The following is a 15548-nucleotide window of genomic DNA, read 5'->3' as shown; positions in this document are numbered from 1 at the left end:
ATTTTGACATCAAATAAGAAACCAACAAGCACAAAGGCTTGAGTCCTAGGAAGAATCTTATGTACACAAAAAAACTGGCCTTAATCCATGTTTTCTGTCACAAAGTGTTTCATCTCGTAGTTAAAACTTCTTAAAACTTTTTGGCTTTTGGTAACTTTTTTTATCAAAAATGCAAAGATTTGCTGTTCTGCTCACTTGCCATCAAAGTAGCTTTAAATACATTCAAATTCATAAAGAAGGATTTAGACCAGAACACAGCTACTTGCCCTTTTCCAACAGTGTGCTGTACTTCAATAAGCACATGATGCCATGTATTGGCAAGGTTAGTGTTTTAAGGAATTTCACTACACAGACATCCAGTGCTTGGACAAGTGTTCACATTCCAAGGCTGAAAAACCCCTCTCCCTTATTTCAATAACGGCTTCAAGATTTTACCAATTGTGGTTCGGTTTGCATCCTTCAGTTTAAGAGATGCCTTTTCCACTGTTCCCTGTTCCTTTGGTGCAGGCTCTGCTTTTGTGCTGACAGCTTCTCCCTGCAGGATGCTTCTTCCAACCACTCTTGCACTACTTGCTCTCTTTAAGGTACTCACACTGTTCTCCTTTGGATTTGGATCATCAGAGGTTGCTGCTGGCTTCACTTTAGGCAGCCTCTGGGACACAGACCTTGTGATGGGTGGAGGTCTGGATGAGCTGGATAGATCCACTTTTGCACGCTTTGAAGAAGAGGCCACTGTATTCCTTGCAAAGTTTGGGACAGCAGGTGGTGCTTTGGGAATACTGACTGTGGCAACCTTGGTGTCATCTGCAGGGGTCTGGGGTTTTACACTGGAACGACACATCTTTGTTTCATCTGTCTTTGATTTGACATTACTCCTGGTAATGGGTTTGGAGATTGGCTTCTTGAGAGCGACTCTATCTCTCTCGAAATGAGCACTGCTTGAGGTGACAGTGCCCCTTCGTAACTTTGGCTCTTCTACCGACATGCTGTGCCTGTAGGGACTTCTTGGCAGCGTGTCTGTTGTGCCTCGGACAGAGCTGCGATGAGACAGCCGACTTTCCACTGTACTGCCTTCACGAAGGGCTGGCTTGGCTTCCGGCTTTTTCACACTGCTGGGTGCCCTGTTTGACCGAGAAATAGGCACCACTTTCCTCATACTTTCATTCTCAGAGGCATTCAAAGTTCTGACAGGTCTGGAAGGACCTGTGTGGCTAGGGCGAGTGCCACTGGATTTTGTGGAGCTTGGAGATCGATCTTTTAGAGAGTTTGTCTTTGGTCCTGCTAGATCTTTATTTTTTATGGATTTTTCTTTAGGAAGGGTGTGCTTGCTATCAGCATCATCCTTATCATTGGCAGAAGTGTGAAGAGACAGGTCTTTGTCAGAGGTGGAATTCAGGTTTGAGAAGAATGATCTTGCCTTGTGTTGAGCATCACTGCCAGAAGAGCATGCTTTGCCAGCCTCATTTCTTATTTCGTTGCCTGCCAATTTAAAATCATTTCCCTCTTCAGAGTCCAACGTCAAAGAACAATCAGTCGTGGTATCTGACATGTAGCACACTGGCCCATCTTCCCTACTTCCTGAAACACTTGTATCCATAGACATAGGGCTGCTGCTGCTGGGCTCTAAAGCTTCAGTCTTGCAACCCACTGCCTTGGCTTGATGGTCACGGACCTCTCTGGAAGTCCTGCAAGCTGGAGGCAGCTCGTCATCGGCAGTGCTCAGGGAATGGAAGCTTAGATCATCCAGAGTCTCCAGGTCTGTCCCACCAGCATCCTCTAAATATATTAAAGGTGCATCTTCTGCAGGCTTTGCTCCTTGAATATCAAACTTACGTAACCCTTTAACAAGTTCACGCTCCTCAATTGCAAGGGCCAGAGCATTTATATCTGTGGACTCCTCACAGGACACGTTGGAAGTGTGCAAGCTGTAGTCGGTGCTCCTCTGTGAGTAATGGGCACCAGGACTGGCTGAGCTGCTGAGGTGACTGGGCTGATCTGGAGGCACCTGCACGGAGCCACCACTTTTCACTTCCATTTCAGACTGTTGGTGTAAGTGCAAGGTATTTAAGTTGAGATCTCTCGTTTCTTTGGATTCCGTCCAGGCTACGTTAGGTTTTGCTTGTCGGGTGTTTGCACGGGGAAGGCTGTTAAACTTGTTTGGATCCTCATCTTTGGCGATTTCCAGGAAACTCTGCAACTCCCTGTCTGCAGTCACCCCCAAAGAAAGTCGAGAGCGTCTGGAATTTGTGTTTCTGTACAAAGGGCTTTGAGGCCTCTGCTGCAAGAAGGGAAGAAATTCTCCAAGTCCATTTTTAGCCAACATCTCTACATCATTTTCACTACTGCTCCGCCCAAAGCTCCCAAGCTCTCCAGCGGCCCAGGATCGACGCTTCTCCTCCAGCTCCTTTCGCCTTTGCAGACTATGAAGTTCCTGCATCTCTCGTTCCCTATTCTCCTGAAGGAGGAAAATCACAAATACATGTCTCAGAGGACAGTGTCCTATGCATAAGAACAAGACACACTCCTTCCTCTCTCCCTTTACTCCTTCCCATCGAAGTTAGCTCCTACTGCTATCACCCACTCCCAACCTCCAATACATACACATGCATGAAATCACTGTGGCAACCACAGCCTGCAACCACTAACCCTGTGGAGAGCAGCTCCCTACATAACTAATGGGACAACACATTCGTCTGGTCAGCGTATGCAAAAATTGCACCAGACTTTGCAAAGATCAACAAATTGACCCATCAAACTCAAGCAGATTTCACATCTTAGAATTACAGAATATGCTGAGTTGGAAGGGACCCACAGAAATCACTGAATTCAACCCCTGACCCTGGACAGGAGCATCCCCAAGAGTCACACCATGTGCCTGAGAGCGTTGTCCAAACACTTCAATTCTGTCAGGCTTGGCACCATGATCTCTTCCCTGGGCATCCTGTTCCAGGGCCCAACCACACTTTGGTTGAGCCAAAGAATTCCAGATGTAAGATGGAGAGACCAAGTCCTCACCAAGTTTAAAAGTGGCAGTCTTAACAAGTGAGTAAACCTCTATTTAATCTTTACATCCATATTTTAAGACAAACTTGTCTGACCAGCACACAGCCAACATGGTTTTTCCAACCTACCTCACTACAACTGCAATTGTTCCTCAGCAAGTCCAACTTCTGCACAGTGATACTTTCCTCTACCATTGCAGAATGAAAATTTTGCAAAAAGGCATTGCTTAATTGCATATGAAGGCAAATAGAAAAGTTAACACAATGCCTCACGATACTTAGACATCAACTGACACCACTCAGGGACCATCAATCAATGTCTCGCTTCAATTTTGGATCTCATAATCACTGTCGGTTTCAAAAACTGGCAACTGTAGTACAGAGATTGCCCAAGGTAGGATGGAGATTTTGGCAGCTAAACTGAGGGATTTTGGTTCAGGAAGCCATAGAAGAGGTAGTTTGAATTTGAAAGACAACACAGTAAACATCTTTTTACTAAAATAATTAGCAGTGATTTACTGTGACTATCAGCATTTTGACTGTTACCTCTAGGCTTCAGATTTAATCTAACTGCACCTTTGGTTGAACTTTCTGGGTTACTTTCTGAAATGAAGAACTTGGCTTGCTGCAGCCAGTACAGCTGTAGCAAAAGAAAGAAGGAAGAGGCTAGTCCTGACAGAGAATTCAAAAATTATATGATTTTCCAGCGCGTTGTAAAATCTGGTCTAATCAATGACACGCCGTTTAAAAAAATCACACCTTTATTTGTCTAAAGCTCTGTGTAGTTTGATCTTGCCATTGTTGTGACAACAGAAGAGCTGCACCAGTAGGAAAAGTCACCTGAAAGCTTTCAGTAAACAAAAGCCTAATGCTTTGGGATGAATGGATTAATCTACACCTCTTAAAGCGGATTTGAGACTACACTGGGCTCTGAAAGATAGGATGCATTAGAGACCTAAGAAACCTGAACATCTAAGAAAGGAAAAAGAAAAAACTTGCATTTCAGGAAAAATGTTTGGCAGGAAGCTTTCTTTCACAGGTATGGAATTACAGAATGAATTCTTGCCAAATGCTAAAGCTCAACTTTAAATACACCATTGTCAAGAGAAATGGTTAAAAATAGTTGCAGATACTAATACCATATTCCATATTAGAAAAAGAATATTTTAACCTCACCCAGAACATGTTTTAGGAGATTTTACTCAGATGAAAAACCTAATTTAAGCACATAGTTAGACATGCCAAAAAATTGCAAAAAATGTTTAAGCATTTGAAATATGTGCACATGGCCATGGTGGTACCAGCCATCTTTTTAGTCTGTTGGATGTGCTGTCTACACATCACATTCTTTTGTCAAAACTGCCATTTTTATTCTAAATTGCTCTGGTAATGTTGTAGGAACAGTGGTCAATCCACAGTTAGCAAGCAAATCATCTCAAAATTTGCAAGCAAGAGTCTAATTTGTCATTTTTTAGAGTGTAGCTGCTTACTACAAAGAGGGGACCTCAAAAGTCATAGCTATCCATCCACCACTTGTAATATGTGACTAGGAATGAAATCCTCAATCCCCAATATTTGAACATATATGGAAGTCACCTCTTGCTAAACTGACAGCGACAGCTATCACAATTTATTTTTAGACATTTGTGCAACATTCACCCTCCTGTAACTACGTGTTGTCTCAGGTGGTAAGGGTTAGGTAAACTAATGGTACAACAGGCACATTAGCTGAACATCCTGTCAGCTCGCTCTGAATCGACACTGTTCTCTTCCTTCTGAACCAAAGCTTTTATCCAAAGTGCTGCCAAATGCAGATTGCAAAAGGGCACTGATCCAACTAATTCATGCTATTTATAAAGACCTAAGAAATATCTGTAACAATAGACAGACTTTGCTGCACCAAAACTGTAACCAATGCCAATACTACTTCTCCATCTTAGTACATTTTCTGAATTATTTAGGACCAATTTAGGGTACTCAGTGAATGAATGCTCACACTGGGGATAAGGTATCTTGCTGCCATAGGCCTGTTAGAAGTTTTCACCCACAAAAGTCCTTTGAAAGGACAAAGTAGAATACACTGCCCTTACTTTACATGGCTAGTGCTTCTAGCCATGTAAAGGAAGGCAGTGGAGAGCCCGAGCTAGTACCGATTCAGGCAGGTACATCCAAGGAATGGCGTGCCACGCCTCAGGGCCTTTCCAATGATCCAACACTACCAGGCCAACACCTGAGCAGCGACCCAGAGTCAGGAAATCTGTGCAATCTGTCTCACAGCTCAGCTTAGCAGTCACCAGCCTCCTCACCAAAACAGAAGGGAGGGGCCCACTTATAAGCAGGCAAATGAAGAACCCTGATGTATCATCCCGGTGGTCTTGACCGCCTGAAACAGAAGATGCAGAGCAGCAGGGCTGCTCACAATGGCCATTACCACCTGGCTTCTGGCAAGGAACGCTTGTAGGAGTGGAGTTTTCTGTAGCCATTTGAGCAAATAGATCAAATACTACACAATACAAAATGCCCCTTAAGCAGAAAAACCAACTTAATTCACGTGAGCCAACATCCATTTCAAAAGTGTGAGAATCTCATTCAGCACACTGACCTTAACAGATGTGTTGAATCTTATGCAGAAGTCCCTAAATATCTGGAAACATTCATCCAACTTCATAGTTTCTTTGTCTTCACAGAAAAAGTCAATGAGAGCATTTCCCTCCTTTTGCAGTTCTCGTTTCTGGTGTTCAAGCTCCTTTAGATGCCTTACAGCAAACTGTAGCATACACACATGAACCAGACAGAAAAATAAAAGTCACAACAGGTCATGTATATATTAGGAACTTATGAAAATCATGTTCCAACTAGAAGCTGCTACAGAGCCCAGGAAATTAAAATTTTGAAGGAGATCTCGTACTAACAAATGGACACATGCAATTTCAGCAAACTGAGTAAAGGTCAGGAAAAATGGATCAATCAAAATGTACATTCTAGTGACTAGGATGGAAACCATGAAAAAGCTCAACAGCCCTTGAACAAAAAAACTTACTGCTTTAAGTTTTAGATTAGTAAAATCAAAGACTGTACTAGAACACTGACAGACCTCCTGGGAGCTCCTTAAAAGCTCCTCATTCCTTATTTTCCCATTTCCCCTGCAACCCTCAACTAAGCATGAAGGATTAATTCCTCCTCCCCACTTTTGCAAAAACACACATGAACTGATTCATGGATATACATCACAAAATCAATTCCTTCCTAAGGTGACCCTAGACCACAATAAAAAAGCTTTTTGTACTTGAAAGGTAAGGAACCACTGAAATTACATCTATTTTAACACATCCAGAAAATATTCCCCTAAAGTAGCACTTTGAATCGTAAGTGTAGAGCAATATAGACAGGATGGGAATAGTTTAGCGGAAGAAGATTCAGGAGGAAGAGAATGAGGCTGTGATTAGACTTTGAGCAGCAGAACTCCTTAAAACACTTTGATCAGGTGCCCTGTCTCCTCTATCTGCATCACCAGCAATCCACTTCTATTCTTGCACAATCCCCCATCTGACACCACCTGTAGCTGAAAGTAACCTGAGAAGAAAAGTTAATTTTTCAGACAAATCTCTAACTCATAGTCACCTACATATTTTTCATAATGTAGCACTGGGGTGGGAAAATGCAGCTGAAGGCACTGGTGATCACTTAATCCAAACCTGCTTTCAGGAATTACTTGGAAAATTATACCACTAGGTTAGGTTAGGAACAAATATGATTTGCTAGTCTTAAAAAAAAAAAAAAGGAAAAAAGAGAAGGAAAAAATTCCCACAATAAAATCTGAAGATAAACTGGACAACTGATAAAAGCATACATAAAAGAATAGTTCCTCCCACATATTTCAGGAATTTATTCACAAGGGTGAAATAATCAAAGCTGACTTTTAGATCAGCTTGGTTATCACCTGTAATTTAGAAACAAAATCCGGAAGTGCTTATGCAAGGTATGCATTTGTAAAATTATTTTTTCCCCAACATTTCTTTTGGAATGTGGCCTAAACAAGGTTGTAGTTTTACATAAAACCACCTATTAAATTTTTAAAAATCCCAAACATGTTAAAACATAACGTTAAAGAGTCTGGGTGAAATGGATAAAAGCCAACAATTCAGAGTGAATGAGGACAAGTATTTCAATCTTAACCTGCCCCTTTCTTCATCAGCTTTTCATCTCCTGGAAAACTACAGGGACTATTAACTACATTTGCAAGTTGAAAATCAGGGCGGGTTAAGTTCCAGATCAACACCTGCCTTCTTACTTTTAATAATTACCTGTAGTGTGAGGCAGAAAAAATAATTTAATTGAAGTATTATATGTATTTCTCAAGGCATCACCACATACTCAGAAAATACCAAGATCTCTGCTTCCAAGGTAAGTGCTATATACATCCAGGCCTGTAAAGTCACTGCAGTACTTAATAAAATAAGAAAAAGGAGAACTCACACGGACATAATGGTATGGCTCTGAATAAGATACTCTGTGTTAAGGGTAAATTAGTAGAGAAAAGAGTCTCTTAACCTTCCAGCTTCTAGCAATATCTCTTCAGTCACCCAGCAAACAAGATTCATCCCTCAGCACACCCTCAGCTAAAACTGATGTGCTCCAGAATAATGTAACATGCAGACATTATATTTTGGGCAGGTGCAAAGTACAAAACCATAGACCACTGCAAATTGTCTTATATTTTAACTACTGATCTTCATCAGTAACTTCGCACGCACCAAACACGTTTGCCTAACAAGCCTTGGGCAATGTACACTCAGTATCCCTCCCTGTAAAAACACAGCCCTTCCAACAATCTTACTTGACAAACAGCGTGAGGCTGGAACACCTTTGTACAACTGACAGGCTAGGCATATTAAAACAGTGCTTCTGTTTATTGACAGGTCCACACAAATGACATTCAGCTGAAGAATGCTGCTGTATTCAGGCAGCAGGAACACATTAACACAGATATCCTACAAACCTGGAGAAAGTTTTCCATCTGGTGAAAGAGTTTTGGGTCTCGTCGGACGCTGTCTTTAACAGATCTTGTCTTGACAGACAGCGAGTGCAGCTCTGCTTCTACACTATCAATGGATAACCTAAAAATAGCACGTACAGAGAACATTTATCAAAAGAGAAGGAGTGGCCCACAGGTTAGCCACAACTGCAAAAGTGGATGCTTTACATGAGGTGCAAACAGGCTATCAAACAAGACCTGCCTGTTCAGGAAACATTTCCAGAGTAGACACTGAAAATTAGGAGAGAGATAAGCACATTTCTTCTTATTTGCAACCTGAAAAGATTCCCATGGGGTGTGGTTTCATGATTAACTCCAGCCAGTCCTACCCACCTAACCTTAGAAAGGTTACTGCTGCCCTGCCTCTGCCCAGGTGTTCCTTTTCTCTCCTGGTGCCTAGCGCTCATTTTCGAGATGGCCAGCCACCTCCATGAAGTGAAAATTAACCTAGGAAAAGGAAAAAGCCTATTTGTTCCAGATGGATCCTTTGCTTGGTCCAACTGACTACATGACTGTTTGAGTGCAGGAGGTACCACAAAAAGGGGGTCACAAGAGACCATCAGCCAGGACTACTGATTTTGGCAGTACCATCTGGCATCCTGAAATTGCGCATTACACTCTTCTAAGCAGTCACAGCAATGCAACCCACAGTCTTAACCCCGCAGTTACAAGATTTCATCCTTCTACTAAACACCAGCAGTGAAGCTGCTGCTGTGAAAAGGGAACTCAGAAACTGAAGATCACAGGAATGTGATCTGGTGTAAACTAAGCATTGTCCTGGGAGACCCACATTCCATACAACATGAGCTCCCACCTAAACCTCCCAGTCACTTCGAGGGTAAATGCTTCTAAACCTATGGCATTTCCTTCACAAGAGAACTAAACTTTGCCTAGGAATTGAAGCAGTTAGCCAAGTGATAAGAACTAACAACTGTACACATGCTCCTCCTAAGGCTGTCTCACCAGCAGCACGACTTTCAAACGCTAAAGCTGAAGAACTTGTGGCAGCGTGACTGAAACGCACATGGCAGCAGATGGTGATGCACCTGTAAGTTTGTCAGTACACACAAATTTGTATCATGTGTGCTGACTTTTCTCTGTGTACTTCATCTGCAAGGCTTAGTTCCCTGTTTTGGGAAAACATGGTGGTTTTGCAAGTAAGAAAAGCAGTAGAAAACACAGGCTACATTTTTCTGCTTGTGAAGGAGGAAGAGGATGCCCTACAAGTAAAGAAGGAAAGACAACAAAAAGTAAAGAACGTAATGGTAGTTGTTTTAACACGCTCTAACTGGGTGGATTTATGAGTAACTTGTACATGACAATCCTCTCTAAAGACCTTCCTCATGCCCAGTGGTGAGGTACATATTTAATTTTGTTTCATTTTCATGTACAAAGTGCACTCCTTGAATAGACTTCGGCATGAGTTACAACAGAAGATTTTCAACGTTAACAAATGTGATCAAAGAACAAAGTGGTTAGAAAATAAATATCACCAAATTTAGGACTCTGCCTGTTTCTCTCCTGTTTGCCAGGGGGCTTGGATGCTGGGGAAAGCTACATTCCCTAGCAGGCCACATGGCAAACTGCCAGAAAGGTGTGTGGGTTGGATGGCAGAGAGCCACACAGGTGGTCCCTCAAAAATTTTCTGATTAACTCCATGGCCACTCCTTTCCTCAGAAGATTTCAGTCTTTTGTAGACATTACTTAACCTTCCATCAGATCTAAGAAAATGGATCCATTTTGCAGCTGGGAAAAGAATGTAAATAGATTGCCGTAAGCTCAAGAGTAAGGAAGCAGCAAAACTGGGAACAGAACTTCAGCATTGCTGGCTTCCAGGTTTCAGATTTAGATCATACTGTCTCACAAAAGTAAGCACAGTTACTGAGGTAGGAATCAGCTTCAGTTTAAAATTATGCAGCTTCAGACTTTAAGCTGAAAAAATACAGAGCCACAAACCCTTCAGATTTTCCAACCAAGACAGCAAATGAAACCTCAAAAAGCACCTAAGTGAAGCCAGGGCCAGCACCTGCCCCTGGTACCAGATTTGGAAAAGTATTGTAGCCTGCTCAGAAACTGATGGAAATTAGTTTAAGGAAAAAGAATATCATGATTTTAGTTCAATCAATTGAAAGTAATGAACAGGCACATGCATTTGACAGAATCACCAAAAACCTGTGGAGATCATGTAATACAAAAACCTCATACCTGAAGGCACATTGCAGGCATACTTCTGCTAGTAAATGGAAATGAAGACCTCAAAGCTACAGTAAACATTTGCTAAGACCTGGCTTTGTGCCAAGACTTTCCTAAATAAGCCTCATTGCTTCACAAATGAGAAAATTCCAATTTCACTCAAACCATAAGTTTTCAGTTTTCTTTTAACTCACCTGGCGGCATCATGAACACTCCTAATTTTTTCTGAAAAGTTGAGAAGAGCAGCATCTTTCTTTTGGGCTTCCTGAAACAAACAGAACAAAACCAAAACACACAATCCATTAACATTCCACCACCACGCCAAAATCCCTCAGTCTGGCAGTTCTAAAGCTTCTGGGAGGGCACTTAAAGGTTTCTCTCTTGCACTGTTTTTCTTCCCATTCAATCCTAACACAACTGAGTGGAGGACATCCCTTAAAGAAAAGCAGGGATCAGAACTGGAGATGTTAAACAACAGCTTCCATTCTGCACTGTAAAATAATAGCTGCTTCTGCCAGTGAACATAAGCCAGATGTATTAATAAGGAATGTCAGGGAAATAACAATTTACTGATGCCATTGTTGAAGCAGATACAATGCTTCCTGCACAAACATCAATTTATACCCTATTAAATCTCTTAAGCCAGTTTGTACACAGATAACCGAAGTCAAATAGATGCATTTAAACTCTCTCCCTTTTAAAATCAAAAAGTTTGAAAGGAAGGAAAATAGCTTGAAAATGTGTGCAGCAGCTTTAAAAACACACACATCAGTCACTGAAGGAGGAAGAAAAAGCTATCAAGAAGGCTGCACAAAAGATTCAATGGGAAGATGGAGAGAATTTTTATCAAAATAAGCCACTTCCACCGTGTAAGAATTTGGGATAATAAGAGAAAATCTACAATGAAGAAGTATGATATATGATTTCTTTCTACATGATATTAAAACTTAAGCTTTCCATGGGTTTCCCAATAGGATAACCAGGTAGAGGTAATTTTTGGTGTATTTTGTGGCAGGAGAAGAAAGGTGAAGATTAGATCAAAGCTGTGACGCAGTTGCTTTTTTTGGAGGCACATGGCCCCTTATATTGTGTATCAATTACTGGACCTATATTTGTAGAGGTTGTTTATACCAGCAAAATAGCTTTTCTATACCAGAGCAACAAAATGCAGCAGACTCATCCCAGGTTTGTTTGCTTTTGTGTCTGCCAGCTTCAGCAGTGACGACAGTTTAAATCCAACAGCATTGCCAGCATAACCTCCCTAAAAAGAAACAATTTGCAGAAAAGCAAATGAGAAGCTGAGGCATGACATCAGAGCACTGCAGCACTAACAAGGAAGTATGGTCCAGCAGCCATCTCCCTTTGGGATGTCACTTACCGCATTCATAATATTCCCAGCCTGAAGGACCAGGTGCAATATGGAATGCAGCTCCTCACAAGTCATTAACTCTGTAAGGAGCAAGAAAATTGCTGTTTAACAATTGTTTGCTTAGAAATATAGTCAGTTACCAAGCTCCTTTTCATCTTGAGCTTTTTTTTTTTTTTTAATTTGACAAGAAACACCAATAAATTGAAGAGGTCATGGGAAAGATAATGGTACTATATAATTCCAATTCACAAGCACAACTGACAAACCTCAAGACTTTAAGTTAGCAAGTGTAGTATTTCCAAGGCAACCTCCACCAGCTAAGGAAACATTTGGGGCTTAATCCTGAATGTGCAAAGTGCCTCATGCAAGTGGTTAAGTATCCTCACTACCTACTAATTATTCCAGTGTGAGGCAAGTGTTCTGCACCCTGCAGGATCCATTTGCCATCTGCCAGGATAGGGCTTTTGAACAACTACTCTTTTTTTAGGAGACTTGGCCATAAGGCCTGAAAAGATAACAGGCAATGTTTAAATTTTCCTTGCTTATCCCACTCCCACTATGAATCATCATTTTATTTCTGTATGATCACCAACTCAGAGCAGTATTTGTTTTACTTGTCATATCAAAGATGATTTAGCACAAAGTTATATTCAGTGTGACAAAGAGTCACATGGAATAAAATAGCCTTTTAAAGTTTTCCCATCACACAAGCCTGGTTTGTATGTATCTTCATTTCTTTGCAAAATGCACAGTACTGATCTATCTGAATTCATGCACCTTTTCACCCAGCCATATATGAGCAAAAAACAACATATGTGCAAAAAACAATGTATGTGCACCAGAGGGATTGCCTTAGAAATAAGATGTGGAAATTCAAAACTGTAAAGAGTTAATAAATGTGGCACTGCAAACCAAGCAACTCCAAATTTGCAATTACCCATATGGCAAGAAAATCACTATGAGCTGATTGTAATGTAAGGTACTAAATGTTATACTAATGAAGGAAATAAAAGGTGGAATACTTTTGATTGTAGTCTAAATACTTTTAAAAACTATTTTGGTCCCAAGTCCACATTCTTTAATTTATCCTGCATTCAGCTGATCCACACAATACAGTAATGAATCATTTTGGAAGCCCATAGCCCTTAAACATTTGTATTTCAATACTGGCAATCTGCAAACACAGAAATAGTTAAATAACCTTTGATTTAACAAGATAGATCCAAGGTGAGGACACAAGGAGGAAGAGAGAGGAGAGGATAAATATGAGCATAGCAAATTTCACAAGGCCAAGAGGAGAGGGCAACTTCTAAAGACTTCACATAGCAAGAGCCTGCTCCATGTCACTGTGACATCCATCCATCTGCAGGCTAGATGAGAATCCACCAGGCTGTTTAGACCATCCTAACCCTTAGTGATTATCAGCATTAAAGTTGAAGTAAATATTCTCTCCGTTTAATTACAGGAAAGAAACCCAGGAGACAGCAATAGGAAAGGAGACATAATTCCTGAACAACTTCAGGCTATCAACAAACCCTGAAGTGAAAAGACCAAAAGGAGAAGAGCACATGACAAAGTGGACTGAACACAGGGAAGGCCCAGTCAGTGATTTGCGTGACTGGCCTGCTGCAGGAGCTGGAGACCAAAGTGTCTCCTCTCTGGAGGGAATTAATGCACCAGTTTACATATGTCTTGGGTGAAGGACACCAAGGACATTAAGGTGTGGCTACTTTTATACATAACATATTCCCTCACATATGTCTGTTGCTCAAAACACAAAGAACAATGATTTGAAAGAGATCCTAATAAAAGGCCAAACTCAGACCTAATCCTAAGTACAGAACACTTTCCAGAGTCGATGAGAAGTTCAGTCCCCACTGGTGGGAAAATTCTTTTTTTGCCCTTTGCTTTCACTTGAAAGGACTATTCTAATCACCAGTGCTCATAATAAAATATTTTAATTAGTGCACCATTTTATAGCACTACAAGCAGCCTAAGCAGTGATCTAGTAGCCAGTCAAAAAATTTCCAACGTGAAATACGAATTTCATATTGAGGAACAGGACAAAGTGGCACTCAAGATACTGTAAAGGGTCAGCATTAATGTTTAACTGGAACCAGGAAATCAACTATTTTCCTGCAGAGTAGAAGACACTACAGTATCCAACAAACAGCCATCTGCAGCAGTTCAAAACTTGAGAAATGTAAAGAGCAGAACAGGTATGTAGAGAAACAGAAAACAAAAACAGAAAACCAAGGAATAGCAAAGGTATTCTTTAAAATAAAGATTTTATCCAATCAATACTGCCACCTCAAAAGGTAGTGGCCTATAGAGAAATTGAGAAAATAGTCATTTTTTTCTATGGATCTGTGAAAGAATAAGAAGAGAGGTGTAACAACCACATTCCATCAGAGGGAGAGCAGTGCAGGAATGAGCAAACTGTACTCAAAAGATGACATCCTAATTTGGTCACAGACACTTTTGCTTCTGTCAGTTTAGGGCATATTCCTTTTAGGCTTTGAACATGAATTTGTTGCTAGTGTACCCAAAGTCTCCAAGATTTTTGATTTTGGAAGCAAAGATCCACCAGGCACACCCTGATGGCATTTGTCAGAGGGGAGTTAGCCTCCTTTTAATAGCCAAGGTACCTGAAATTCAAGCTCTGGTCTTCGTAATGCAGACTAATTAACATGCTAACAAAAACAAGAGTATTAGGCATGTCCCAACATATTTAATTACCTTTTGTTGCCCGTCTTATAATTTTCATGTCATCTTGTAGAGAAGCACAGGAGGGTGAGAACTCCCTCTCCAACACCATGGCTTCAATCCTAAGAGCATAGCTGGAGTACACAAACAGGTTTAGAACTGACAGCCGAAAAAGAACACTTATCATAAACAGAACAAACCAACTATCTCCTTACTTTGGCACCTGGATTAGTAAGTACATGAAGGAATCAGCTTGAGACAGTTTTGATACATCTCCATCAAAGGCTTTTAATTTCTTTACCTAGAAAATAGAAAAAAAAACACTAGCAAAGAATTTCATGAAAGATCGAGATTAACCTGACTTTGGAAGGCAACACCTTGAAAAGCAGTAAGTTTAAATGAAGGCATTGGAAAGTCCACCCAGTGAATGGCTTCACTGTCCCAAGATCCTGTAATTTGCACACGCCCCAAGCACAAAAAAAAATTTAAAATATAGAGCCACTCTTCTCCTAAAAAACTAGCTACACAGTCCAGCAGCAGAAACCATGATGCCACCATTCTGATTGCTGATTTTGATTTCTGATCAATGATTACTTTCATCACTATGTTTAGGATACTGATGATGATCTGAAAAATGACCCTCAATTCTTGAACAACAGTGATGCACACTCGGGCATAGCATAACTGTGTTCAGAATATCCAGCATTGGACTGCCTAGATCTTATTGGCACAATACAACTAAACTTTAAGTTACTGGTTTTTTTCAAGATATTTGCTTCAACCATTTCCCCTAAAATGCTCTTAAGGGGTAAACTTCATGATCTTGAGTTTGTATTATTTTCATTAATATGAAATATTTTAAAGATAAATGCAATCTTCCATTTTAAGTATTTTTTTTTGTCAGTACTCTCAGTACTCTGAGGACACCATTTACATGCAAAGGAAATACCACTGCATTAATTCTGTCGATCTTCCTTCCCAGCTCCACCAAAATCCATATATTTGCATGATCTGGAAGCCACTGATCCACCCACATACTCACTATTTGTTTATATAGAAGAACTGAAAAATACATGCACATATGTTTAAGTGTAACTGGAATTTCTTCCACATCTTCCAACACAGCAACTGTGTCCAAAAGCAGAGCTCACTCTCAGCTGCACTATTGCTTCATTCAACCAATAAGTTCTCACAGCAGCTGCATGTGTCCACTGATTTACACACCAGCCCATCGTCCTTCCTT

General features: G+C 40.8%; 1 protein-coding gene across 1 annotated transcript in view; it reads right to left on the bottom strand.

Moving 5' to 3' along the window:
* Nucleotides 1-406: 406 nt before the first annotated feature.
* Nucleotides 407-15548, bottom strand: part of FHDC1 (FH2 domain containing 1) — a 30269-nt gene continuing 15127 nt past the window's right edge. The window contains exons 4-11 of the mRNA XM_041395754.1: nt 14521-14606; nt 14339-14439; nt 11609-11679; nt 11384-11491; nt 10425-10495; nt 8002-8119; nt 5605-5769; nt 407-2455 (exon numbers count right to left, since the gene is read on the bottom strand). Coding sequence (XP_041251688.1) covers nt 407-2455; nt 5605-5769; nt 8002-8119; nt 10425-10495; nt 11384-11491; nt 11609-11679; nt 14339-14439; nt 14521-14606 — 2769 coding nt within the window. The remainder of the gene's footprint in view (nt 2456-5604; nt 5770-8001; nt 8120-10424; nt 10496-11383; nt 11492-11608; nt 11680-14338; nt 14440-14520; nt 14607-15548) is intronic.

The sequence above is a fragment of the Onychostruthus taczanowskii genome, unplaced genomic scaffold (genome assembly GCF_017590055.1).
Source record: "Onychostruthus taczanowskii isolate IOZ18803 unplaced genomic scaffold, ASM1759005v1 scaffold12, whole genome shotgun sequence".
Taxonomy (NCBI): domain Eukaryota; kingdom Metazoa; phylum Chordata; class Aves; order Passeriformes; family Passeridae; genus Onychostruthus; species Onychostruthus taczanowskii.
The sequence above is the reverse complement of the archived record's forward strand: the minus strand, read 5'-3'. Positions and strand labels throughout refer to the sequence as shown.